A 23,445-nucleotide genomic window follows, 5' to 3' on the forward strand; every position below is an offset into this window, starting at 1 on the left:
AAAGAAAGATGATCAGTGGTAATGCTTTAAGAGAGGTGCCTGATACATTCACGCTGTTCTCTATGGGAGACTCTATCAATGGGAGACCATTTTGAATGTTCCCAAACAGAATCAGCTGGCCTGAATATTCTGTCAACCCTTCCAACTATTCCAACAGCCATCTTCTTCCCACTTTCTTACCTACCTTTCCAAATGGTAGGCAGCTAGCTATGAGCCTGGAACAACAATTGGAAATCTGTGGAAGGACTCTCTCAGACTAGGAGTGAATAAACAGAATTGTCAGAAGAGTCAGGCAGGAGAAATCTTTCTCCAAAGTTAAAATTACCAAAATTAATGTGTGTGTGTGTGTGTGTGTGTGTGTGTGTGTGTGTGTGCTGTGTGTATGTGCATGCGTGCACACATTTCTGGTAACTGCTTTTAAATTTTAGAGACTTATTCTAGGTTGTTTTCCAATTCTTACCAGTATAAGATATCCTGATAGCAGTGACAGGAATGTTGGAAACCTTTAAAGACTTGGTCTGAAGAAACTTGAAAATATCATCACTAAGATCTTCAGAGGTCAGTTTCTGAAGGACCTTTCTTGCATGTGGCCCTGCGACGCCAAGGACTCCAAGCTCATCGGTTATGTTTTTAATTTCAACATCATATCCACCTTTGACAGCCTCTTCTTCAATCCATCTGCATTTGAGATTCATAAACATCGTGTTAAATCTTGCTTGAATAATGCATGTTGGTAACAGATTACTTCTTGGAAGAAATGCTCTGTGTCTAGAATTGCCAGAAAGTCCCTAGAATGTCATTTCATATAATCACCTAATTTTTAAAGTTGAGGAAACTGAGTCCCAGAGATGTTAAATGATCCTCTTTAAACTACCCACTTAAATGTGTGGGTAATTTTTCACAGTACAGAAGGACCCTTCCATTTAAACAAGCTCTGCCACACGATTCTTTTAAATAGTGACAGCCCTATTGCATTTAAACTGATGATTCAATCTTGGGAGAATTTTCTCTGATACCTGTACACAGGAGGCACGCTTGTGCTGCTAAAGGTTAATAATGTGCCTGCCACCAGACACATACTTGCTTTGATAATGATAAGGAAAAGATTAAAACTCTAAAGACTAGTTTCAATTTCTGAGTCTTGATGAGTTATTGGAACCCAGTTATAGGGTTTGTTTATAATTTATTGAGCAGTCCCTGGAGCTACACAAGTCTATCATAAAATGATCATCTGGATTGACACAAAGCTAAGCTACTAAGATGGCTCCCAATGCACCTTGGAGTGGAGGATATAATTTGCATCATTTTACAACTAGAGTGAGAATCTGTCAGAGTAAGATGTTTATTAAACAACAATATTCCAAATATTTTTGAAATACTGAAGATTATAGATTTTAGAGTAGACTAAATAGTAGACTAAAGATTCGTGTGAAGGATTGACTTGGCAGGTCAATGATTTACATGCAGCTTTGTGGCACAAAGCATGAAAAAGGAAGAAGAAAAACCAGGGAGGCAGTTCACTAAAGTGGACCAAATGTGGGCATCAGAATCAACAAGGCTGGCTTGAGCAGGTTACTTTAACCCAAACTTCACTTTCCTCACCTGAAATTAGGAATAATATATACCTTGCAGATATATCTATTAAAAGAATTTATTGAGATAATGTGTAAAAATGGTTTTGACATATTGGTGATGCCTAACAAATGGGAGTTAATATTATTAAAACCAGTAAACCCCATGGATGGATTACCTTTGGGAGGGGGATGGTTATAGGGGCCCTTCAAATAATTTCCTCTAAGAGACATGAAGTTTATTTAAAACAATAAGATTTTAAGAATTAAAGTTGTACTTTCAATTACTGGTAAAACAAACAAAAAAAACCTCGGTGCAAGATTGGGTCAATATATAATCCATGTAAAATTTTCTTACTAGGTGTACACTTACCTAAGATCATGAAGTTCTGATCCAGAACCAGTTATTAATAGAAACTCCCCAGGAGACTGGTGAGAAACTGTCAACTCAGCATATACTTGACCTTTTGGTGTTAACATGTGACTTATATTTGTAAAACCCACCTACACAAAAGAATTTTAAATTACCTCAGGATGAAATAAAAATCTTATGTGTCCTTTTAACACCACATGGAAATAAAAATGTGGGTGTCAACAATGAAAAACATCTGAATGCTATCATTTATATCAATTGTGTGAACTATCTGTAAACTTAAACCCATTAATTTTGAAGTTTTCAGTTTAAATGACCATTATAATTACTTGTCATAAAAATTACACTTCAGCCAATTTGGGGGTTCCCATTTACACAACTAAACAAAGTCATAAGGTCCTTAGATGATAATTCATTTAACAAAAATTTAAATTTGAAAATTAGCTAGAATACCCTTGGTTAGTTGAAGGGTTCTGGTGTTCATACAGAAATCATTAGGTGAATTGAAATAACATATTGGTTTTTTTGAAAACGAGAGGTAGAGAATTAAGTAGGCCAGAATCCTGGACCTTGTACCCCTATAAGGTTATTTACCTTGGGAATGACATTTGCAAAGAGATGGTCCAACAATCTAATGGAGTCTTGGCCTTTGATATTAAACTTGCCAAATGGTGACAGGTCAATCACCCCTACTCTTTGCATAACCTGTTTATACTCAGAGCCCACAGGATCAAACCAGTTTGTGCGGTGAAAACTTGGCCTGAAACACAATGTTTGTCATAAAACAAGAGTTACTCATTTTCAAAAAATTACAGAATAAGGATATTTTAATACACCCTATTTGCCTAGAAAATTTCATTTGGGGGAAAAGTGCCACCTGTTCTACAAATCATACATATATACTGGAATCTGATTTTTTAAGTTACTCATCTATCCCTTGACCCATTTCATAGTGAATGAAGTATTAATTAACTAGAAAATAAGATAGGCCATGTGGGTTCTCAGATCTGGAAAAGAGCTTAGAATTTAACCAATCCTGTAGTTTTCAACCTTGGTTACATATTAGAATCACCAGGGGAAGCATTTTAAAAATACTAATTTGGGGGACATAATTAAACCAGAATATATGAGGGGTAGAGCTATCTTGTTTGTTGTTTCTCAAACATTTATGCAAATACATCACTTGTACTTGTTAAGATGCCGATTCTGATGCAGCAGGTCTGGGGAGGGGCCCTAGATTCTGCACTCTAACAGGCTTCATGCTGGTCCACCTGGAGTAAGCAAGGATCTGGTCCAACATCTTCATTTTTTAGAGAAAAGGCACAAAGTGACTTCCAAAGTCTTTGCATTAGTTAATGACAGAGCTGGGCCTGGAACAAAGGTCTCCTAACTCATTATGCAGGGTCGTTTCTACTTTACAGAGCTGACTATTAATGTGGTATTTTAACTTCAGAGCAGGATGCTAAGTCTGCAAAAAGTTTTCAGTGGTTTAATTATTAAAATAGTAGAAGAAACAGGCCAGGTCCAAATAGCACAAGGTGAAGAATAGATCTGGCATTTATCTGAGTCATTTAGGAAAAACCAAACCAGTATTTTGCCCCCAGGTAATCGCCACTGGCTGACTACAGAGTCCAAATTCATTAATCAACAACTGGCCCTCTACTATACTTTGGACCTTTTAGATCTGATCTTAAAGTAGACATCAAAACCTGTTTAAATAAGCAAAATGACAGGTCAAAAAAAAAAAAAGAGAGAGAGAGAATTGGACTTCCTGGTGGTGCAGTGGTTAAGAACCCACCTGCCAATGCAGGGGACACGGGTTCCGATCCCTGGTCTGGGAAGATCCCACATGCCGCGGAGCAACTAAGCCCGTGCGCCACAACTACTGAGGCTGCACTCTAGAGCCCCTGAGCCACAACTACTGAAGCCCGCGTGTGTAGAGCCCGTGCCCCGCAACAAAAGAAGACACCGCAATGAGAAGCCCGCGCGCCACAAAGGAGAGTAGCCCCCGCTCGCCACAACCAGAGAAAGCCCATGTGCAGCAATGAAGACCCAACACAGCTGAGAAAGAAAAAGGAGAACTTAACGTGAAAAGGAAACTTTGTTTTCTCTTGGTTTGTGGATTCTCATGAGAAAAAATATATAATCACTATTAATCCCAAGTACAACAATGGCATGCAATCCAAGTATAATGGCAACAACTTTAGAGGAATTCAGAGAATTGTTTTAGTGATATGCTTTACGTTTTAGCTCAAACTAAAATAGTAAGTAAATGACCTTTTCCCCTAATTTATTAGCAGTGCATATAATTTGCATGATTCAATGCACACACACTAGAAAGCAGTTGCTTTGAGCTATTCCTTGACAAATAGAAAATCCATATTTCCATACTGTTTCCATACTATGTGACTTGGCCAGGCATCCTAAACCAGGACAAACCTTTAGGAGCCAACTGAAGCCATGTGGGGATTTGGAGAGGGTGGGGAAGGTTCTCTGAGCAACTGGAAAACGCCAAGCAGAGGCTCCATCTGGGCTGGTTATAGGTCTCGCGAGGCCACATGGGTCCTAGATGTGGGCCAATGTCACGTGGGATAAACTAAGGCCTGCACTGCACAAAAAGTGATTTTTGTGGGAAAAGGCTCAATGCTCTTTGGAATGGGGTGGAGTGATGGGGTCGGAGGGGGACACGGCACTTCTCTGGGGTCCCTCCATTCCACCCCCAAATTTCATTCTGCGGTGAGAGTGACAGGCAGGTTAAGTCACTCACTTACCTGTACCCAGTGTCCTGGCCTGGTTTATAGAACCAGTGTGGCTGCTCCCAGCCTGCATGGAACCCCATGGAACACTTAGACTCCAGGGTTTTATAAAGCCCGCTGACTCGCTGAGTTGGCCTCCCGGCAAACCGTTCTTCTTTAGGGTAACCAACTGAAAAAGGAAGATCGGTGCTCTGAATAGCATAGAACCAAAACTATAAAATATTTTGAAGGGATTCAGAAAATGGAAAACACAGCACTTAAAGTCTAGAAGCATATATATATATTATATATATATATATATAATATATATAATATATGTATATATTATATGTATAATATATATATAATATATATACATATATATGCATTAAATTTATGTTTGAAAAAAACCCAAAGCTGTCATTTATATTGATCATCAAAGGGTAAAGTAAAAATAGATTTAAAAGTTCAAATCACTTATGCATTCCTCACATTAAAGATATATATTCATATAGATTCCTTTTTGTGTCTTAGAAGCACATGCTTTTTAGACTCCCTAACCATTCCCCCACGATACACAGAATAAAAAGCTTCTGAAGGCAGAAGTGATGTAAGTCAATTCTGAACACACTTCATAGACAACAGTAAATTTGCACTTTACCAATATTGTTGAATCCATATGACTCTCTTGCTTTGGCCTCGGTGTACCGAGTTGTTGTCCATTTGCCATAGCGATTGGGATCCAATTCTATCAGATCAAAAGGAGGTTCTCCATGCAGGATCCAGTCACTGAGATATTTCCCTACCCCACCAGCATGGATTATGCCATACCTTTCAAATACAGAAATAAACACCCTGTTACTAACACATATTGTTTTCCAACAGTGAAACATGTCCACATATTTAACAAGGCCTCAAAGCTACAGTGTTCTGTGCTATTGCTATTTAGAACACACAATCAACATAATCTTTATGCTATCATTTTTTTTCCTCAAAAAAAAAAATGTTTAGGCATCCAAATTAAATGTGCCTGACTTGATAGCTAGTTTCTTTCCACAGTTTCAAGAGCTGTATATCTGCAAAATAGTCTATGACTCTTAGCTAGTAAGGATGCTTGCTTTAGGAAAAGGGAGGAGAGGAAGCACAAGCACACAGGCAGATGTGGTTGGTACCTTATCAGCCCTCTTGAGCTATGATTATCCTCACTAATAGGAACTTTGCAGGAGAAATATGTACACTGTAGAGTGGCACACCCATCTCTTCTCAGACTCAGTTTAGTTCAGGTTCCCATAGCGATGACCTCTGCACAGGGATCTTGGGCCATTATCATAGAAGCATTCAGACAAAGAGGCATTCACCCAAGGACTTGTGGGAAAGAAGAGGAAGAAACAATGGCTCCTGTATTTTGCAATTTGGGTCACTTGGTGGGGAGGGTTGGCTTGTTTTCTATTTCCACATGAGAATGCTTTAAAATCAAGAACATAACTGTGGCAAATAATTTAATACCAGATGGAGGGATCACAGTTTAACATTGCCCATGGGCAGTCCTACCCATTCATTCTTGTGGATAAAGGAAAGTCTTGATGAAGGACTTTACTGTGGGTTCGTCTGTGGTTTAAGTCAAGAGAAGCTTCTGAGGAATTGGATGAGCAGGGAGTCACTGGTAGAGGACCAGGAAAAGGAGCTACATGAGCAGACTTCAAAATGCAAGAAATTCCAGTACCCCAGATGACAGCTACTTAGCCAGCATCGCAGCTTCTAAGAGCATGGGAGGACCTTAGCAAAGACTGGAAATGTTAACTAACTTTTTCTACAAGATACCAGTTTTTCTACTTTATAAAAATGAATGCTTATATTTGCTATAAAGATATTTCTCAAGCAGAATAAAAAGACAGCAATTTATACTTCTCTGGATAGTTTTAAAAAGACACATGGATCATCCAAATCACCCACAAACAATCTCATTAAGTTTCAAGAAAGCAAAAAAAAAAAAAAAAATTAAATACATGCTTAAAATAATTGTGAAATATATGCTTAAAATGTTTATTCACTTAAACAGTCCCAATGTATGATATACAACACTTGCCATTTTTGAGAGCTAGAGATACTGTTTACAAGACTTGAAACTATTTAAAGTTCTTCTGGGGCTTCCCTAGTGGCGCAGTGGCTAGGAATCCGCCTGCCAATGCAGGGGACACGGGTTCGTGCCCCGGTCCGGGAAGATCCCACATGCCGCAGAGCGGCTAGGCCCGTGAGCCACAACTACTGAGCCTGCGCGTCTGGAGCCTGTGCTCCGCAACAAGAGAGGCCGCGACAGTGAGAGGCCCGCGCACCGCGATGAAGAGTGGCCCCCGCTTGCCACAACTGGAGAAAGCCCTCGCACAGAAACTAAGACCCAACACAGCCAAAAATAAATAAATAAATTAAAAAAAAATAAAAAAATAAAAAAAATAAAGTTCTTCTGATATTCACTGAGTACTTACCATTTACCAAGCATTGTTTCCTTCTAACATGTACCGGCTGATTTATTCTTTAGCAACTCTATTTTACCAATGAGAAAACCAGCCTGCACTCAGGGGTTAAATAAGGTCACGCAGCAACAAAGTGCAGATTCAGGATACAAACTCAGTCTTCTGCCCCCAGTATACACTCCCTGTTATTGGACTTTACTTCTTCAATGCTTCTCAATCTTTTTTCAGCCAAGACACACATAACAGAATTTACATCCTTGGCAGATTCCTTGGGCATAGCTAGGGTTGTGCTTCGGTTTCCTGTGGTCTCACTGCTACACCATCATGTTCTTTCCAATAAATGAGGCAGAGTGCTGTTATTTGAGGATAATACTGAATCAAATCTATTTTTAAAAAGTAAATTTCTGCAAACTTCAGCTCTATAACCATTATTAAGTTATATGTAAAATCCCATACAACTGAATGCTATGAAACATCTATTGAGAGCCCCTGGTGTAGTGGTTGAAAGTGTAAAAGCATAGAGTAAGAGAGATCTGGGTAGGATTTTTGTTCTGCCACCACCAGCTGTGTGACCTTGGGCAAGCTGTGTAACCACCCTGAGCTTTAGTCTCCACATGTGCACACTTTATGGTGCTGGTGGAGAATTAATTGACATGGCATTTAAAAGCACATAGTATACAAGCAGTACATGGTGGCTGTGGGTCCTTGTATAACCAACAAGAATATGTCTCTGCCCAATGGATAAGATTTTCATAAGGAAGTAACATGTGAAGTGGAAGTGAAAGAGAACTTGAAGAGGAAAGAAGAGTTAGGCTCTTCTTCTAGGTCTACCATTAATCTGTAGAGCCCACTTCTTCTACATGGCCCAGCTGCTATGCTTTTTGAGTGTTGTATGCTTTTTTATGATAACTGTGAAACTGTCTCTCCTCTCTTTAAATTTGCTGTTTATAATCTGTTCTAAGCCAGGATAACTAGATTCAATTCAATCCAACTCATTAAACATTTGGGGAGCATTGTGTTAGTCACCTAGAAGCAGAAGAACTTATTAGATCTGGTATAAAAGTAAAACAGCTTTGACTGAGGGTATTCTGTGAGTAAGGTAAATGAGCACTGGCATATATGTAGACAGTTTGCAAATACCTATTCTCTCGACTGGTTGGACTAGAATAACAGACAATGCTGAAATGCTGAACCCTGGGCCCCTCTCCAGACTACTGAATCAGAATCAATAGGAAGGGTGTCTGGGAATCTGTTTGCTTGTTGGTTTTCCAATTCCACACACCTCTCATGGATTCTAGTGATAACTAATAAGAATTTCACAGATAAGATGCAAAGGAGGATGAAACACATGTAAGTGACTAACCACAAAGTTGAGATTCTGCTTTTTAACAAGCCCTGGTGCTCAGCCAGATATGGAAATCACTGGCCTTCAGAACCATGGGATGGATCACTGATATAAACTGGGAGGGGTAGCTGATGTGAGGATTCCACCATGTTACATAAGAAATATCTTAGCAATCCCAACTTTTAAATAACAAGAAGGCCTTTTGGGGTCAGACCAAATTGGTCAGAGAGAGTGTGGCACTTTGTCCACCCCGACCTGTCACCTTCCCCATTCACCTCGCGATGTCTACAACCTGGGAAAATTACCCAGAGCAATCAAAGCAGGAGTCCAACATCAGCCCCATACAAGTAGATACAATTTCTAGGTGATAAGTAACTAGTGTTCTAAAGAAAGCAACTTCCTAATTTCCTTAGTGACAGGTGTTCTATTAAAATACAAATATCATGAGGCCAGGAATACTGTCTGCTCTTGTTCACAGATAAAGAGCAATGATCTGCAAATATGTGTTGACTAAATCAATAATTCAGTGATTAAGCTAATTGCAGAATCAAAAAGAATAAAATGTTTAGGAATAAATTTAGCAAAAGAAGTACAAAACTTACACTCTGATAACTACAAATCATTATTGAGAGAAATTTTAATTAAAAATCCTAAACAAATGGAAAGACATCCTTTGTTCATGAATCGGAAGACTCAATATTAAGATGACAATACTCCCCAAGTTGATCTACAGATTCAATGCAATCCCTGCCAAAATCCTAGGCGGCTTCTTTGAAAAAATTGACAAGCTGGTCCTAAATTTTACACAAAAATTTAAGAAGCCCAGAATAGCCAAAACAATACTGAAAAAGAACAAAGTTGGAGGATTCACACTTCCCAGTTTCAGAACTTACTGCAAAGCTACAGTAATCAAGACAGCATGATACTGGCATAAGGATAGACGTATAGATCAATGGAATAAAGTTGAGAGTCCAGGAATGAATCCATACATATATGATGAATTGATTTTGACAAGGATGCTGTGGTATAATAAAAAAAATAAATATTTGGTCTTTGTCCCCAGTTCCTGGCACAGAGCTCCTAAAACTTTTGGAATTTATATTATTTTGTATGCTAACAGATAGCTCCATGGAAGGGGGGGCAGGGGAACTAGATAGCTTCAGAATAGGGGCTGGTCACCATAAGTTCAATCACCAATGGTCAATGATTTAATCAATTGTGCCTGTGTAATGAAACGTTCACAAAAACTCCTAAACAACAGTGTTCAAAGAGCCTTTGGGTTGGTGAACCCATTGATGTACTAGGAAGATGGTGCACCAAAGAGGGCATGGAGGCTCTGCACCAGACCCCTCCCTCCCATACCTTGCTCTATGCATCCCTTCCACTTGGATGTTCCTGAGTTGTATTCTATAGAATAAATAGGTAAAAGTAAGTAGGGTTTTCCTGAGTTTTGTGATTATTCTAGTGAATTATCAAACCTGAGGAGGGGGTTGCAGGAACCTCCAAATGTATAGCCATTCAGTCAGAATTACAGGTGATCCCTGGAAGCTGAAACTGGCATCTGAAGTGAGGACAGTTTTATGGGACTGAGTCCTTAACTAGTGGGGTCTGCACTAACTCTGGGAGTTAGCAGCAGAATTGAATTGAATTGTTGGATAGTCAGTTGGTGTCAGAGAACTGGAGAATTAAATGTCAGAAGTGGCATCAGAAAAAAGACATCATAGATGCCAACACATTTCAATGAGTAAAGAATAGTCTTTCAACAATTGGTGCTGGGACAATTGGCTATCCTCAAATGAATCAAGCTGGGCACTTACCTCATAGCACGTACAAAAATTAACTCAGACTTGATTAAAGACCTAAACGTAAGAGTTAAAACTAGGGACTTCCCTGGTGGTCCAGTGGTTAAGACTTTGCCTTCCAATGCAGGGGGTGTGGGTTCAATCCCTGGTCAGTCAGGGAGCTAAGATCCCACATGCCTCAAGGCCAAAAACCCAAAACATAAAACTGAAGCAATATTGTAACAAATTCAATAAAGACTTTTAAAAAAATGATCCACATCAAAAAAATATACATTTAAAAGAAGAGTTAAAACTATAAAACTCTCAGAAGAAAACACAGGTATAAATCTTCATTAACTTGGATTAAACAATGGTTCCTTATATATGATATCAAAACTACATTCAAAAGAAGAAAAAAATTCTCATTCTGGACTTCATCAAAATTAAAAACTTTTGTGTTTCAATGGCTACAATCAAGAAAATGAAAAACCCACAGAATGGGAAAAAATTGCAAATCATGTATGGGATAAGGGTCTTGTATCTAGAGTATATAAAGAACTCCTACAACTTAACAATAAAAAGACAAATAATCCAATTTCTTAAATGGGCAAAGTATACAAATAGACTTTTCTCCAAAGAAGATATATAAGTGATGTACAAGAGAAACACTCCCACATGAACATGCCTACATATGGACTCTATGGGGGATTTCCTAAGCCCTCAGTTACATTATACCTTCCAGCTTCCTATCTTCATCTGGTTTTCTCCCTCTGGATGTCCCAAAGACCTAAACTTAACACTGTCAAAAATGGAGCTCATTATTTTTCCAATTATTTCTTCCTTTGGCCCCAGCATCCAACCAGGAGTCAAGTAAGAAAGGTTGCCAGCATTTGCTATTTTTCTCTCTCCCTTAAGACCTAATGCAATCAATCACCAAATCTAAATAATTTTGTTTCCTATCTCTCAGTGCCCACTGCTGCTTCCTTAGTTCAGACCCCAGCCTCCCTACTGTATTGGAAGAACAGCACCCCAACCAGCCTTGTGCCTCTGATGAGACTTACTGCCTTGTTCTCAGCTGTAGCCCAGTGCCCAGAACTAGACCTGGTACAAAGCTGGCCAATCATCAAATATCAGTTGAATAAATGGCCAAATAAAATGGGGAAGAAAAGTAAAATATTAGAAACTGTGATATGATAGTAAGGTAGGCTTGACGTTAGTATTCACTAAATTAATGGGACAAATATTAGAGATGAAACATCAAATGGGTAATGGAACCATAAATAGTAAGCAACTGGAGGAATCATAAAGAAACAAAAATCATGTTGAACAAACATGAATTATGGTGAAAACTGCATCAGACATATTACACATTTGATATTTGGTTTATCTTTGTCACATTGTGTTATGAAAACATCCTTGCAAAAGTGGGGCAAATTGACCTATCTGAACATTCACAACATGAAAGGAAACATAAATAATGGAAATGGCAGGAAATATGCAAAGAGAAAATTCCAGGAAATCATTGCCCTTCTGTGTACAAATCTTTTAAACCTATACAAGTCAAAGTTTTAAGACTAAAATTTTTTATTCCTCACATTTCATTGGTCATAAAAGGGAGAAGACTCTCTGCCTCTCTCCCATTTTCCATTCTTGGCCTGAGATAATGGGATAAGACTTCTCTAAACTACATAACTCTATAATAAATGTTGAATTACATAGAGATACTCACCCAAAGCCTATAGCCACCCAGTAGTTTCTGACCCCCTGATGGGGCCCTACCATGGGCAGAATGTCAGGAGAATAGGTGATGGGACCATTGACGATATTGATGATGTCAGCCTTCTTCAAGACTGGAACCATTTCCATGGCAGCCTCAACGTGTTCCATGATTCGGTCTAGATCAGACTCAAAGAGCTCCTTTCCAAAACCTGAAGAGAAATGCCATTGTGGTCAGGATGCCACAGCTGCCCTGACGTGTGCTCCAAAGTGATTTAAATCTCTGAATCAGCTTCCATTTAAAGATGGCCCGTTAGGAAGGTATTGTACTTTCTTTTTTAAGTCTAAACTTGATATTTACTATCAACAGATGAGTACCGTTATATTAGTATACTATATTACTGAGAAGAATAATGTTATTTCCTGAAACAATAAATCATGAAAGTTAACCTTTTTAACAGAAAATTTTAATTTACGCATATTAGCAGTTTCCAGCATTTAGGCCGATCACCATTTTAAAAAACAAACAATAATAATTTGGTTTGTCAAGAGAGGTCTTTTATCCTTCAATTAACCATAGAAGTCTGCTTCATCCTCTCAGGTGAGGGCAAACGGGAGTTTGCAAAGTCATGTCAGGACACTGGGGATAAATGCAAAACCACTTTAGCATCTAGGATGATGAATTCTAGACAGCTTTTAACTCTTAGCGGGGAAGGAATGGCATGGAAGCTTCATTCCCCTAGCCCCCTTCTATGCACATCCGAGGGCTGGAATTCTGTGAAAAGAGTCAGGGTCTTGGAGCACAGTCGTCTTCTCAGTCATAAAAGGCACTGGGATTGAAGGCAGGGCCACAGATGAGCTGCTGAAAGAATATCGCCACCAATACCAGGGATGCTCCCGCATAGCAGCCAGCCAGCTTTTTCTTGTCCCTCCTGTGGACGGCACGTCAGGTCAGGGAGGCCTGCAGATCACTAGGGTTAGACCAGGGCATGTGGACGCCCAGGGCCAGCCAACAATCTGGCTCTTCCTCCAACTGGAATTATTTAAATATTTGTTCAATAAATATTATTAAATATTTGTTCAAATATTTATTTGGAGGAGAGATTGCCAGCATGGGGGAAGAACAGAGAAGGAGACTCCCAGGTGGCAGATTAGCCCTCCCTCTGGGATCAGGAGCTATTCCCCTCAGGCCCGAATGTGCAGAGCCCACCCAGCAAAACCGAAGCCCTCAGTTGGCTGGCCCAACTTCTGTGGAAGGTGGTTTATCATTTGTAGTAATATGGGCACAGATGTTCCTTGAAGAGTAGGAGGGAGGGATTCATTCCCTAGCCCAAGTAGCTTATCAAAGTATAATTCTAGAAAGCACAATTACCTCCATTTCTTTATATTCCCTATAATATTTGTGTGCCAATGACATTTAGCTCCTTTTATAGATTAAAACCTGAGATGCCTCCTTAGGTGACCCAACCCTTCATCTGGCTCTGAAGAAATGTTTCATGAAGAACAAAAACAGGTCCTTCTCTCCCTTACAGAACTTGAAAGAGAAACTATGGTACCTCCTGAGTTAGCACTGAGGCCTAAGACTTTTCCACATCCATTTATGCAGCACAGGAGGGCTTCAGTTAGCAGTACCAACTTATCCTGCTCTGCTATAGACTTTGAGGCTTTCATTCTTAACAGGCTGGATGTCCTATCTCTGCTACCTGTTGTGTTTCCAACTGTCAAAGCACAAGAGCAGCTATATCCAAATCTAGAAACTAGACCAAGTAAGCAGGGGAGTGAGGAGAAAAGGGGGATGCAGGAGGTTGGTGTGGGCAGGTAAAAATTACCTGGGGCCTTCCAAAGCAGCGGGGAGCATCTTTTTCAGCTTTTCCACCACCAATTCTCTTTCCTTATCCCCTGCTGTGATTGTTCAAAGGGATATGAGAACAGAATTTACCTCAAATCCCTCACTTCCAATGTCCCAGGTATCTGATAGTCTAGTATCATGGTGTCATCTTATTCTACAGCCAGCCCAGAGTTACAAGGAAGATAAAATAGATGTGTCTGCACACACTTCTATTTGCTGAACCCACCTGGAGGTACTCCACTGGTGACCCACGAGTCCTGAACTTTCATTTTCTCTTGACTTTCATATGGACCAAACAAAAGCCCATCCCTTTCCTGTCGGAGGTAATAAGATCCTTCCAGGTCACGGAGCACCGGGAGTTCTCGTTTTAAAGCTTTCACTTCAGGGATGGTCGATGTGACAACATACTGATGCTGAACTGGAATGAGAGGATGTTCTAGTCCAACCATCTTACCTACTTCACGAGCCCAAAACCCTGAAATAAAAAAATCATTTAAAAATGTCACCACATATAAAAACATACCACAGACAACATTGATAACAGCAATTTCAATTAAAATAAAATATTTAGAATACTTCAGCGTTCATGGCAAAGTCTAAAGAATGTCCTAACAATGCAAATGAACTTATCTACAGCACAGAAACAGACTCACAGGCATAGAGAACAGACTTGTGGTTGCCAAGGGTGGGGTGGGGGAGGGATGTCCTGGGAGTTTGGGGTTAGCAGATGCAAACTATTATATATAGAATGGATAAACAACAAGGTCCTCCTGTATAGCACAGGGAACTATATTCAATATCCTGTGATAAACCATAATGGAAAAGAATATGGAAAAGAATGTATAATATATATCTGAATCACTTTGCTGTACAGCAGAAATTAGCACAACATTCTAAATCAACTATACTTCACTAAACTAAATTTAAAAAAAAAGAATGTCCATAAAAACTTTACATTTTTTTGTCATTGCAAAATTGAACGGAAGAAGAGAAGACAATATTTTACACTACCCCAGAGTTTTGAAGAATCTAAGGGAACTCCATTCCTGAAAAACAATTTTGCCCATAAGCAAAGGAGTGCAAAAAAGAAAATTATCTGAAGGAAAAAAATAAACAACCCAAATATATAGAATGTACAAATGTTGATAAGAAAGACAGTAATGGACTGACCTTACTTATAGAGCAGGGACGGTCAGGCAATGGAAGAGGCCCCGGGTCGATGTGATCAACATAATAATCATGCATAATAAAGCCCTGCTAGTCAGTCCTCTATCCCCCAGACCCTCCTCTCCCCAAATTGTTGAAGCCTAAAATTCCACGAACACAGAATTGTTCTGTTAACTTAAAATTTGAAAATGTATACACTTTGGGAGAGATAGCCTTTTAAGTTTTCTCTTCTTTTAAAAGTTTAGTTTGAATATGTTTGGAAGATCCTTTCTTGCAAAGGCATGAAGGCACCTGGTGTCCAGAGCAGGGGGGAGGAGGTGCCACAGCAAAGAGGAGAGGGCTCATAGATAAGTGGGAGTTCCCACAACCTATGTTTCTCCCTTCATTGTGCAAGGGGACTGTCTTCTTGGGGGAAATGAATATTATGTTTTTTCCTTTGCAAAAGATGGAACCAGATAATTTGTGACTGAAAGACCCTTGATTCTCCCCCTAGGTGACTCTTCAGGCTACAGATGTGGAGCTAAAGTCCAGACGATAAAGAGACACGCCCAAGGTCACACTGGGAGACCCTGAAATGGTGGTCACATCTTATTGGTTTTTCTTGCTACAGAAAGACTATTTTAAAAATCCAAGACTCCTTCACTTGTATAAAGGTATTTGAGAATCTAAAATGATAAAAATGATTAGTTGGCAGGGATGCAGGGTCACCTGACCCACCAATGAATTATTGGGGGGAAGGGGGGGTCTATTTGTTTGTTTGTTTCATAATAATTTTGACTAATCATTCAAATGATTAGGGAATCTTCCTTAAGTTATTTCTTTAGAGGCTGCATTCTCTAAATTTTTAACCATTTCTGTTTCTCCTTCTTTTGGCAATCTAATAAGGAGTTCTGAAGTCTCTGTCATTATGAAGTTCAGAGCTAGACACAAATCATCAATTATGAATCTAGGAACCCTGACTACTGTACTCTTATATGGCATCTAAACATCACTCGTGTGTTCTGTTGTTTTGTTTTGGCCTAACGGCTAAGTTGGTCACACTTGGATAACAGCCCCAGAAATGGGTGTCCATTTGCAAACCAAAAATCTTACCTGTGGGCATTAGAGCTGTTTGCTGGTCTTTGAATAATTTAATGACTTAATTTATTCTTGCCTAGGAAGATGTGAATTACCAATGTCAGGACTTTGTAGGATAATATAGTAAAGCCACATATTCTAGTTATATGCACTGGAGCAGTTTTAAAATATAAAAAGCCAAAATATTTAGCCTAGCAATTCAAACTACTGCAGTGGTTAATATACTTGATTCAATTAAAAACATAAATTGAAGAAAATAAATCCTGTCCTATTCAAATATATTTATAAATTTCTGAATCTAATTGCTTGTTTATTAATATACTTCATCATTAAAATAAAGTGGAAGTGTATGCATAAATATCATATAACTATATTACTCCAAACCCCATAGCAAGCTCAACACTGTTTTTCCCTATGTGGTGGTGTCTGTTGGCATTCTCTTCCTCTATATGTCAATCAAGTTAAATAAAACTTGCCAGGATTACACTTCAACCCTTGCTAGATCACCCACTCAGCAAGTGCAAAGGGAAGAGAAACAAATGTGGAGGAATCCTCTATAATCTACCATTATCACCTGAAAAAACACTGAAGAGAAGAGTCAATAAAAAAGTGATCATTAGAAATGGTTTCCAATTTTTAAAAATGCAGTGACTGACAGAAATGGAGTTAAAATGAACAGTACAGGTTGGTGGACAGGTTTACTGCTACTAGATGGTTTATACAGTGACAATGATGTTTATACAGTGACATTCTCTGATGCAAAGTATTGGTAAAATTAAGCAATTCTTTTTTGGCTGAACACTGGGCTTCATCTTGGCATGACCCAATCACATTTCTAATTTACCATATTAGGAAAATTCTTAAGTAAAGTTTACAAAGTTATCTCAGGCTTAATGAGTCAACTGTAAACAAGGTCAAGAGAAACATTCCTCACCATGCAAAGAAAAAGCTTGCATCACAGTGAATAGCTCCTGTCCTTGCCTTCGAGCTGCCTCTGGGACTCAGGTTTGACTGAAGGTAGAGTGAAGCTGTGTTTAAAGCAGTACTGAAGGCAAGTTAGCCTATTGCACACCAAGAGGTCAGCAGGGTCAGAAACTGTTCCTCAGCTCTGCTTGCTCAAGAATAAGGTTTCTACATTCCCTCTCCTGTAGGAACACTGATATAGCAGTGTTTCTCAAAAGATATTTTACAGACTAGCTGGTACAGACAGTACAGTACCTGGAGTACTTGTTTAAAATACAGCTTCCCAGCCAGACCACCTGGGAAACTTCCCACGGTGACTCTTACGCACCTAGGTTGAGAACCAAGCTCTTTGGGAAGTCAGTTTACCAGCAGAATGGGTGCTGGATGACTACAGAGCAAGTGAGAGGATCTGGGGAATCTTAAGGCTGGTACCAAGAAGCTGTGACGCTTGACGCTAGTGTTTTCCAGAGCAGGGCACAGACTTTCAAGGAAATAATTATAATAATCATAAAAATTATCATTATTATACTTAATTTGTTTATTGCTTTCTATGTGGTAGGACTTTTCTGGGTAATTTATATCATTTATGGATCAGAATAACTTGTTCAGATGGGAATTATTATCTCCATTTTACAAATGAGTAATTTGCCCAAGTCACACAGTTGGCAATAATGTGTCTCTGGTCGAGATAGCCCCACTGCCCTGGACAGTGCTGGAGACACATCAGCAAACTGACAAATTTCTGCTTTTAGACTTCCCTTTCCATGGATATCCTGAAGACCCAGCAGCCTTCTGTTATGACCCCATGTAAAGAAACTTTTAGCAGGTTATGGTACAATTGAGTAGATAAGAGTGGCCTTTACATCATTTACGTTTTGGTTGTATTTCCAAGTCTATATCCTGGTTACTTTAATTAGGTTTCAGAGCTGCCTGAGGGCCTCACCTGAATTTATGAGACATCCTGGACTCACTGGGTAACTCTGGGAAACATTCCATCAGACACACATTCTAAATCATGTTAGCACAATGCCTTCTGCAGATGGTTGCTTTTATTCGTAAAATTAATCTTTGTTAGCTTTAAAGTCTAGAAAGGGGCATATCCAAAACTTCACCCCCAATTACTGAGGTTTACTTTTTGGGGAACTTCTATACTTTAAATAAAGTTTTTTTTGAAAACAGACATAAATAACTAAACACACACCCCTCCACACCTTCCATGGACTATTTATATGTGATCAGTTAGATTTTCTCCAATAACTTTTGCCCAGTGGAAGAGAAGAGATGGACAAGAAAAAGGAAAAAAAAAAAGATATGGGCCAGAGATGTGATCTGAATGATGTAAAGAACTGAGAATTGAGACCGTATAGTTCTTCATACAACTGTGAACAAGGAGCTGCCTGGAGTTACCAAGACCTGAGGATGGAACTCAGACGTGGCTGAGTTAAAGGCATCAGGAGCAAAGAATGAAGAAGGACGTCCTGAAGAACAGTTTTTCTGGTGCTGGTCTGGGATTTGTTTTCTGAGGGCAGTACCAGAAAAACTGTTCTCCAGGACCTCCTGCCATTGTCCTCCTCTGCCCTGATCACCCCACAAGATTGCACAGCTGCATAGAAAATTTCATCTGGTAACCAATGTCCTGGGCTTAGGTCAGACCTCTTTGGAATTATTCTTTCTCCTCAGAGATTCCTTATTCCTCACAGATTGTGCTTTAGAAAACAAAATATTACAATGGCAATGAATCGTGCAAATAAATATTTATCCATTTTAGGAAAACAATAGATAAATGTGTTAAATTAAGGTCTTCTATGTCATTTGCCAAAATATCAGTTGGGAGTGTGTGGCTGCCTGAAGCACTGTGTTAAGAAAAATCGTGGGGTTTGTCCAAGTCTCTCTGAAATGAGTGCAGTGATCAATTAGCAGTGTCTGACACGGGTGCTGGATATGAAGTCAGAGCATGTTTATTTAGTATTTGCTATCACTATGAAAACAGTCAAATGTTTTTAGAGGCTGAATTCATGAGACCATAAAGAAAGTTGCAAGATTACAAAGAATTTTTGCTACTTGTGAAAAAAAGGATGAATGATTTCATTGCCTTAGATCTTCTAGCAGAATTTAGACCAGATGTACCCAAGGACAGTGGGGGATGGGGGGGGTGCCTGATGGGGATTTCCTTGGGGGCGGGGCAAGTGAAATTCAAAAACAAAGCAAAGTTTTATGCCTTTGCTCTTATTTATTAGGTAAGTTGTTTTACATTATTTGGAATTTCAAATGATGTTAAAGAATGAATGAGATTTTATGCTTTTCAAATGGGGGGTATGGGTTAGAAAGATTCAGAAATACTAACTTAAACTCTTAAATACTGAAGACATGACTTTTTCCAGGGCCACTAAAAATGGTTTGTTAAAAAATAACATCAATCAGAAGTTACGATTTAGAGGAAAGAATCCTAAGGGTATTTGTTTCTGGCATGTCCTCATGGCGTATCATCTGATCTGATAAATAATAAAGATTGTTTTCATTTTGTAAATTTAAGCAATGACTCAAAGAGCAGAACATGAGAAAATCAGTAGCTGCCTCATGTTTATTTTAGGTTTTAAATTAACCATTATGAACTATAAATAAATATAAATTATTAGCCCAGTTTAGATTGCACAAGCAGTTTCATTTGCATGAGGATTTATTTTTATGTGTGATATTTGAAAATTACTTCATAGGCAAAGAACCTGACAGAAAGTATGTTAATTCAAGAATCAAAAGACCCAGGTTCAAGTCCTGGCTCTGACATAACTGTCACTTTGCCAATTAGTATATCCTTCTTGGACCTTGGTCTCCACAAATGGAAAATGAGTGAGTTATTAGATTATCTCAAATATCCCTTTTGGCTTCATTACTCTGAGTCTAAATTGTAACAGAGCAACCTAAAGATTATGAAATATATTTAATAATGTGCTGAAAGGAAAAGGGTTAAAAGTTTTTTGAACAGAGTAAAGTAATCAAAATAGATGAGAAAGAACATAAATAATCAACTCTGCTCTAAAAAGCAAACTGAGAGCAAAGAGGATGCTTGTGAATTTGAACATTAGAATTTGGTTATTATTATAAACAAAGTGTGAACACAGGAAGGAAAAAGAAGCATAATTTGGCAAAACATTTTCCGGAGCAGAATAAAATGGAGCATGGAGAAGAAAACCAACTCGCTATGGATAACCAAGGACAGAGTTGTATCTCACACAACAAGAGCAAGGTGATGGAGGGAGAGCTTTGTAGCTCAGAAACAGACAAAATGTTCGCCATGGGAGTACCACGGTGTTTCATAACAATGTTCATGGTATAAAACATTACGTTATGACTAAATATCTTCTTTCTTTGCCACTTGAAAAAAAAAACAGTATTTTTTTTTTTTAAATGACGCTTACCTGCAGCATTCACAATTCTATTTGCTCTCATAGATCCCTGTGGTGTTTCAACATCCCATGTTCCATCTGACTTGGGTTTCAAAGAAGTCACCGGTGCAGGATATTTTAAAAGGGCACCATATTTCCTAGCCCCAGCAGCCAGGGCCATAGTTAGAGAGTAAGGATCAATGTGACCATCTCCAGGATTATACAGTCCAGCTAAAATCTAAATTGATCACAAAAGAGTCAATATTCAAATGAATACATATACTCACTTAGTGTAACTGTATCCTGCCAGCAAATGTTTAGCAAAACTGGACTTGAAAAATGCATCATGGCATCAGATTGATCAGTCTCCACTTCTTTTTTCCTATGTCCAAGCTCAGAGCTAGGCAGGACTCACATTGAGAGTTAAGTAGACAGGCTATTTGACAGAGGCTTGCAATTGTCTCTAACATTTATTCTCCCCTTCCCCACAAAGCAATGGAAACCAAATGTTTATTTAGACACATAACCACTAAGAACAAAGAGTTTCCAATAGTTGGCAGCTACTAGTTCCAGATAGTAGCTAAAACTATCACTAAATTCTGGTCAATGAAATGCAAATGAAAGTGTCAAATGAAAGTGTCATGGTCACATGAACCATTTTAAGGAGACAACTGGCATATGCCCTTTGTCCCTTCTTTGTCCCTTCCTCCATTCTGCTGTCTGGAATGCAGACATGATGGCTGGTGCTCTAGCTGCCATCTTGGAGTGAGAACAAAGAAGTCACATCCTAGGAATGACAAAGCAATGATTCAGAAGGCGACTGGATCCCTGAAGTTTTCATGGATAAGAGCCACCATTCAGCCCTGGACTGCCAAAATGAAAGAGAAATAAACGTCTATCTTGTTTAAGCATTATTATTTTGGTTTCTAACATTTGCAGTCAAATCTAATACTAATTGATTAATTATTTATATTTAATTGTTTAATACTGTTAATAAATTCACATGTTAAATATATATCTGGTGTCAGGAAAATGTATACTTGATTCAGTCATCAACAACTAGTTCTTAATTACCTACTTTGTGCTAGGGCTTGAGGTACTGTGGGGGAAACAAAGAACAATAAAACTCAGATGAAACAAGGAGGGAGCACTGAAATAGTACAGTTAGTTCTCACCCATTCAACAAAAATCTATTAAGCACCAAGTATGGTCAAGAGGCTTTTGTCAATTTTTTTTCTGCATCTATTGAGATGATGATGTATTTTTGTCCTTCATTCTATTCATGCAATATTGCATTGATTGATTTTTAGATGTTAAACTAACCCTGCATAGCCAGGATAAATTCCACTTGGTTATGCTAAAAATATCCTTATTATATGCTGCTGAATTCAGTTTGCTAGTATTTTGTTGAGGACTTTTGCATCAATATTCATAAGAGATACAGGTCTTTCTTTTCTTGTGATGTCTTTGTCTAGTTTTGGTATCACAACAATACATTCTAGCCTCACAGAATAAGTTGGGAAGTGTTCAATTCTCTTCTATTTTTGGAAGAGTTTGTGAAGAATTGTAGTAATTCTTCTTTAAATGTCTGGTAGAATTCACCAGCGAAACCATCTGGGCCCCAGCTTCTCTTTGTGGGAAGTTTTGGATTACTAATCCAATCTCTTGTTATAGGTTTAGTGCAAGAGACTTTTGGTTTTAATGGAATTTGTATTACTGTAGACTTCTAAACGTCACTTTGGTGTTTTATAATGGATATGTCCTTATGCAGTGACCCTAGATCTATTTGATTTGGCACCCTGCCCAGAGCCAGGGAATACTCTTCCCACATATTTCCATTGCCCAATGTCCTTGAGAAAAATCTGTGATGGTGAGAACTTCCAGCAGAGCATCTCAAGATTGACATATAAACAGATATAAGAATATCCTTCCTGAGCTTCCCTGGTGGCGCAGTGGTTGAGAGTCTGCCTGCCCATGCAGGGGACACGGGTTCGAGTCCTGGTCTGGGAAGATCCCACATGCCGCGGAGCAGCTGGGAGCGTGAGCCACAGTTACTGAGCCTGCGCGTCTGGAGCCTGTGGTCCGCAACAAGTGGGGCCGCGGTGGTGAGAGGCCCGCGCACCGCGATGAAGAGTGGCCCCCGCTTGCCACAACTAGCGAAAGCCCTCACACAGAAAAGAGGACCCAACACAGCCATAAATAAATAAATAAATAAATAATTTAAAAAAATAAAAAATCTACCCATTTAAAAAAAAAAAAAAAAGAATATCCTTCCTGGCAGTGGTGGCAGAATTTTAACGCAGACAATGCAATGCAACACGAATCTGCCACCACATTGGCATCACACAAAACTACTGAAAAGGGAGTGCCAGCAACCTGTCAAGACTCACAGGGGCTAACAACCCAGCTCCCAGAGCAACGCTATGAACCCTTCGGCGTCAGAGATACTACACTGGGGAGGAACACAAACCTCTGCTTCCCTGAACAGCTCCACCTTGTACCCTTAGGTAGCATATGTACAAAGGAGTCAGAAAGCCTGGGTTCAAATCTCCTCCAGCTCTTTCTAGCTGGATGGGCTCGGGCCCACTATGTAAACTATCTAAGCTGCAATTTCCTGTTTGGTAATAATCTATACCTTCTATTATTATTGTGAAGAGTAAATGAGATTATACATGTAAATGGCTTTGCATAATACCTAGTACATTAAGTATGTGCTGTAGTGTTAGGTAGTGCAGTTTTAGTCATTGTTATTATTATTCAGATGGGATTATCACCCAGCAAAAAGACACTGAATTCCCAAGTGGATTTTCTCAGCTAAATTTGGTTAGATCAATACCTGTCAGGGTAGTACAGCTATGAGTTAGGTGATATCTGTGTAGCAATATAACATGTACTTTTACCTTTGATTTTGTAAAAAAAATGTGAGTAACACAGTCTTTCTATATACACATTTGTCACACCTGGTTATTGTCTTCTCTGCATTTCTCAAACAGAAGGTTTATTATAGAAACCTC

At 38.9% G+C, this 23,445-nt stretch overlaps 1 protein-coding gene across 2 annotated transcripts in view; it reads right to left on the reverse strand.

Moving 5' to 3' along the window:
* DMGDH (dimethylglycine dehydrogenase) overlaps window positions 1-23,445 on the reverse strand; it is a 61,049-nt gene that overhangs the window by 26,347 nt on the left and 11,257 nt on the right. Inside the window, exons 5-12 of one of the 2 annotated variants that reach the window (XM_036846774.1) lie at window positions 20,465-20,669; window positions 14,068-14,316; window positions 12,006-12,204; window positions 5,341-5,510; window positions 4,716-4,869; window positions 2,539-2,704; window positions 1,945-2,075; window positions 461-678 (exon numbers count right to left, since the gene is read on the reverse strand). In XM_036846774.1, coding sequence (XP_036702669.1) covers window positions 461-678; window positions 1,945-2,075; window positions 2,539-2,704; window positions 4,716-4,869; window positions 5,341-5,510; window positions 12,006-12,204; window positions 14,068-14,316; window positions 20,465-20,669 — 1,492 coding nt within the window. The remainder of the gene's footprint in view (window positions 1-460; window positions 679-1,944; window positions 2,076-2,538; window positions 2,705-4,715; window positions 4,870-5,340; window positions 5,511-12,005; window positions 12,205-14,067; window positions 14,317-20,464; window positions 20,670-23,445) is intronic. The other variant, XM_036846775.1, reaches the window with a different exon arrangement.

The sequence above is a fragment of the Balaenoptera musculus genome, chromosome 3 (genome assembly GCF_009873245.2).
Source record: "Balaenoptera musculus isolate JJ_BM4_2016_0621 chromosome 3, mBalMus1.pri.v3, whole genome shotgun sequence".
Classification (NCBI taxonomy): Eukaryota; Metazoa; Chordata; class Mammalia; order Artiodactyla; family Balaenopteridae; genus Balaenoptera; species Balaenoptera musculus.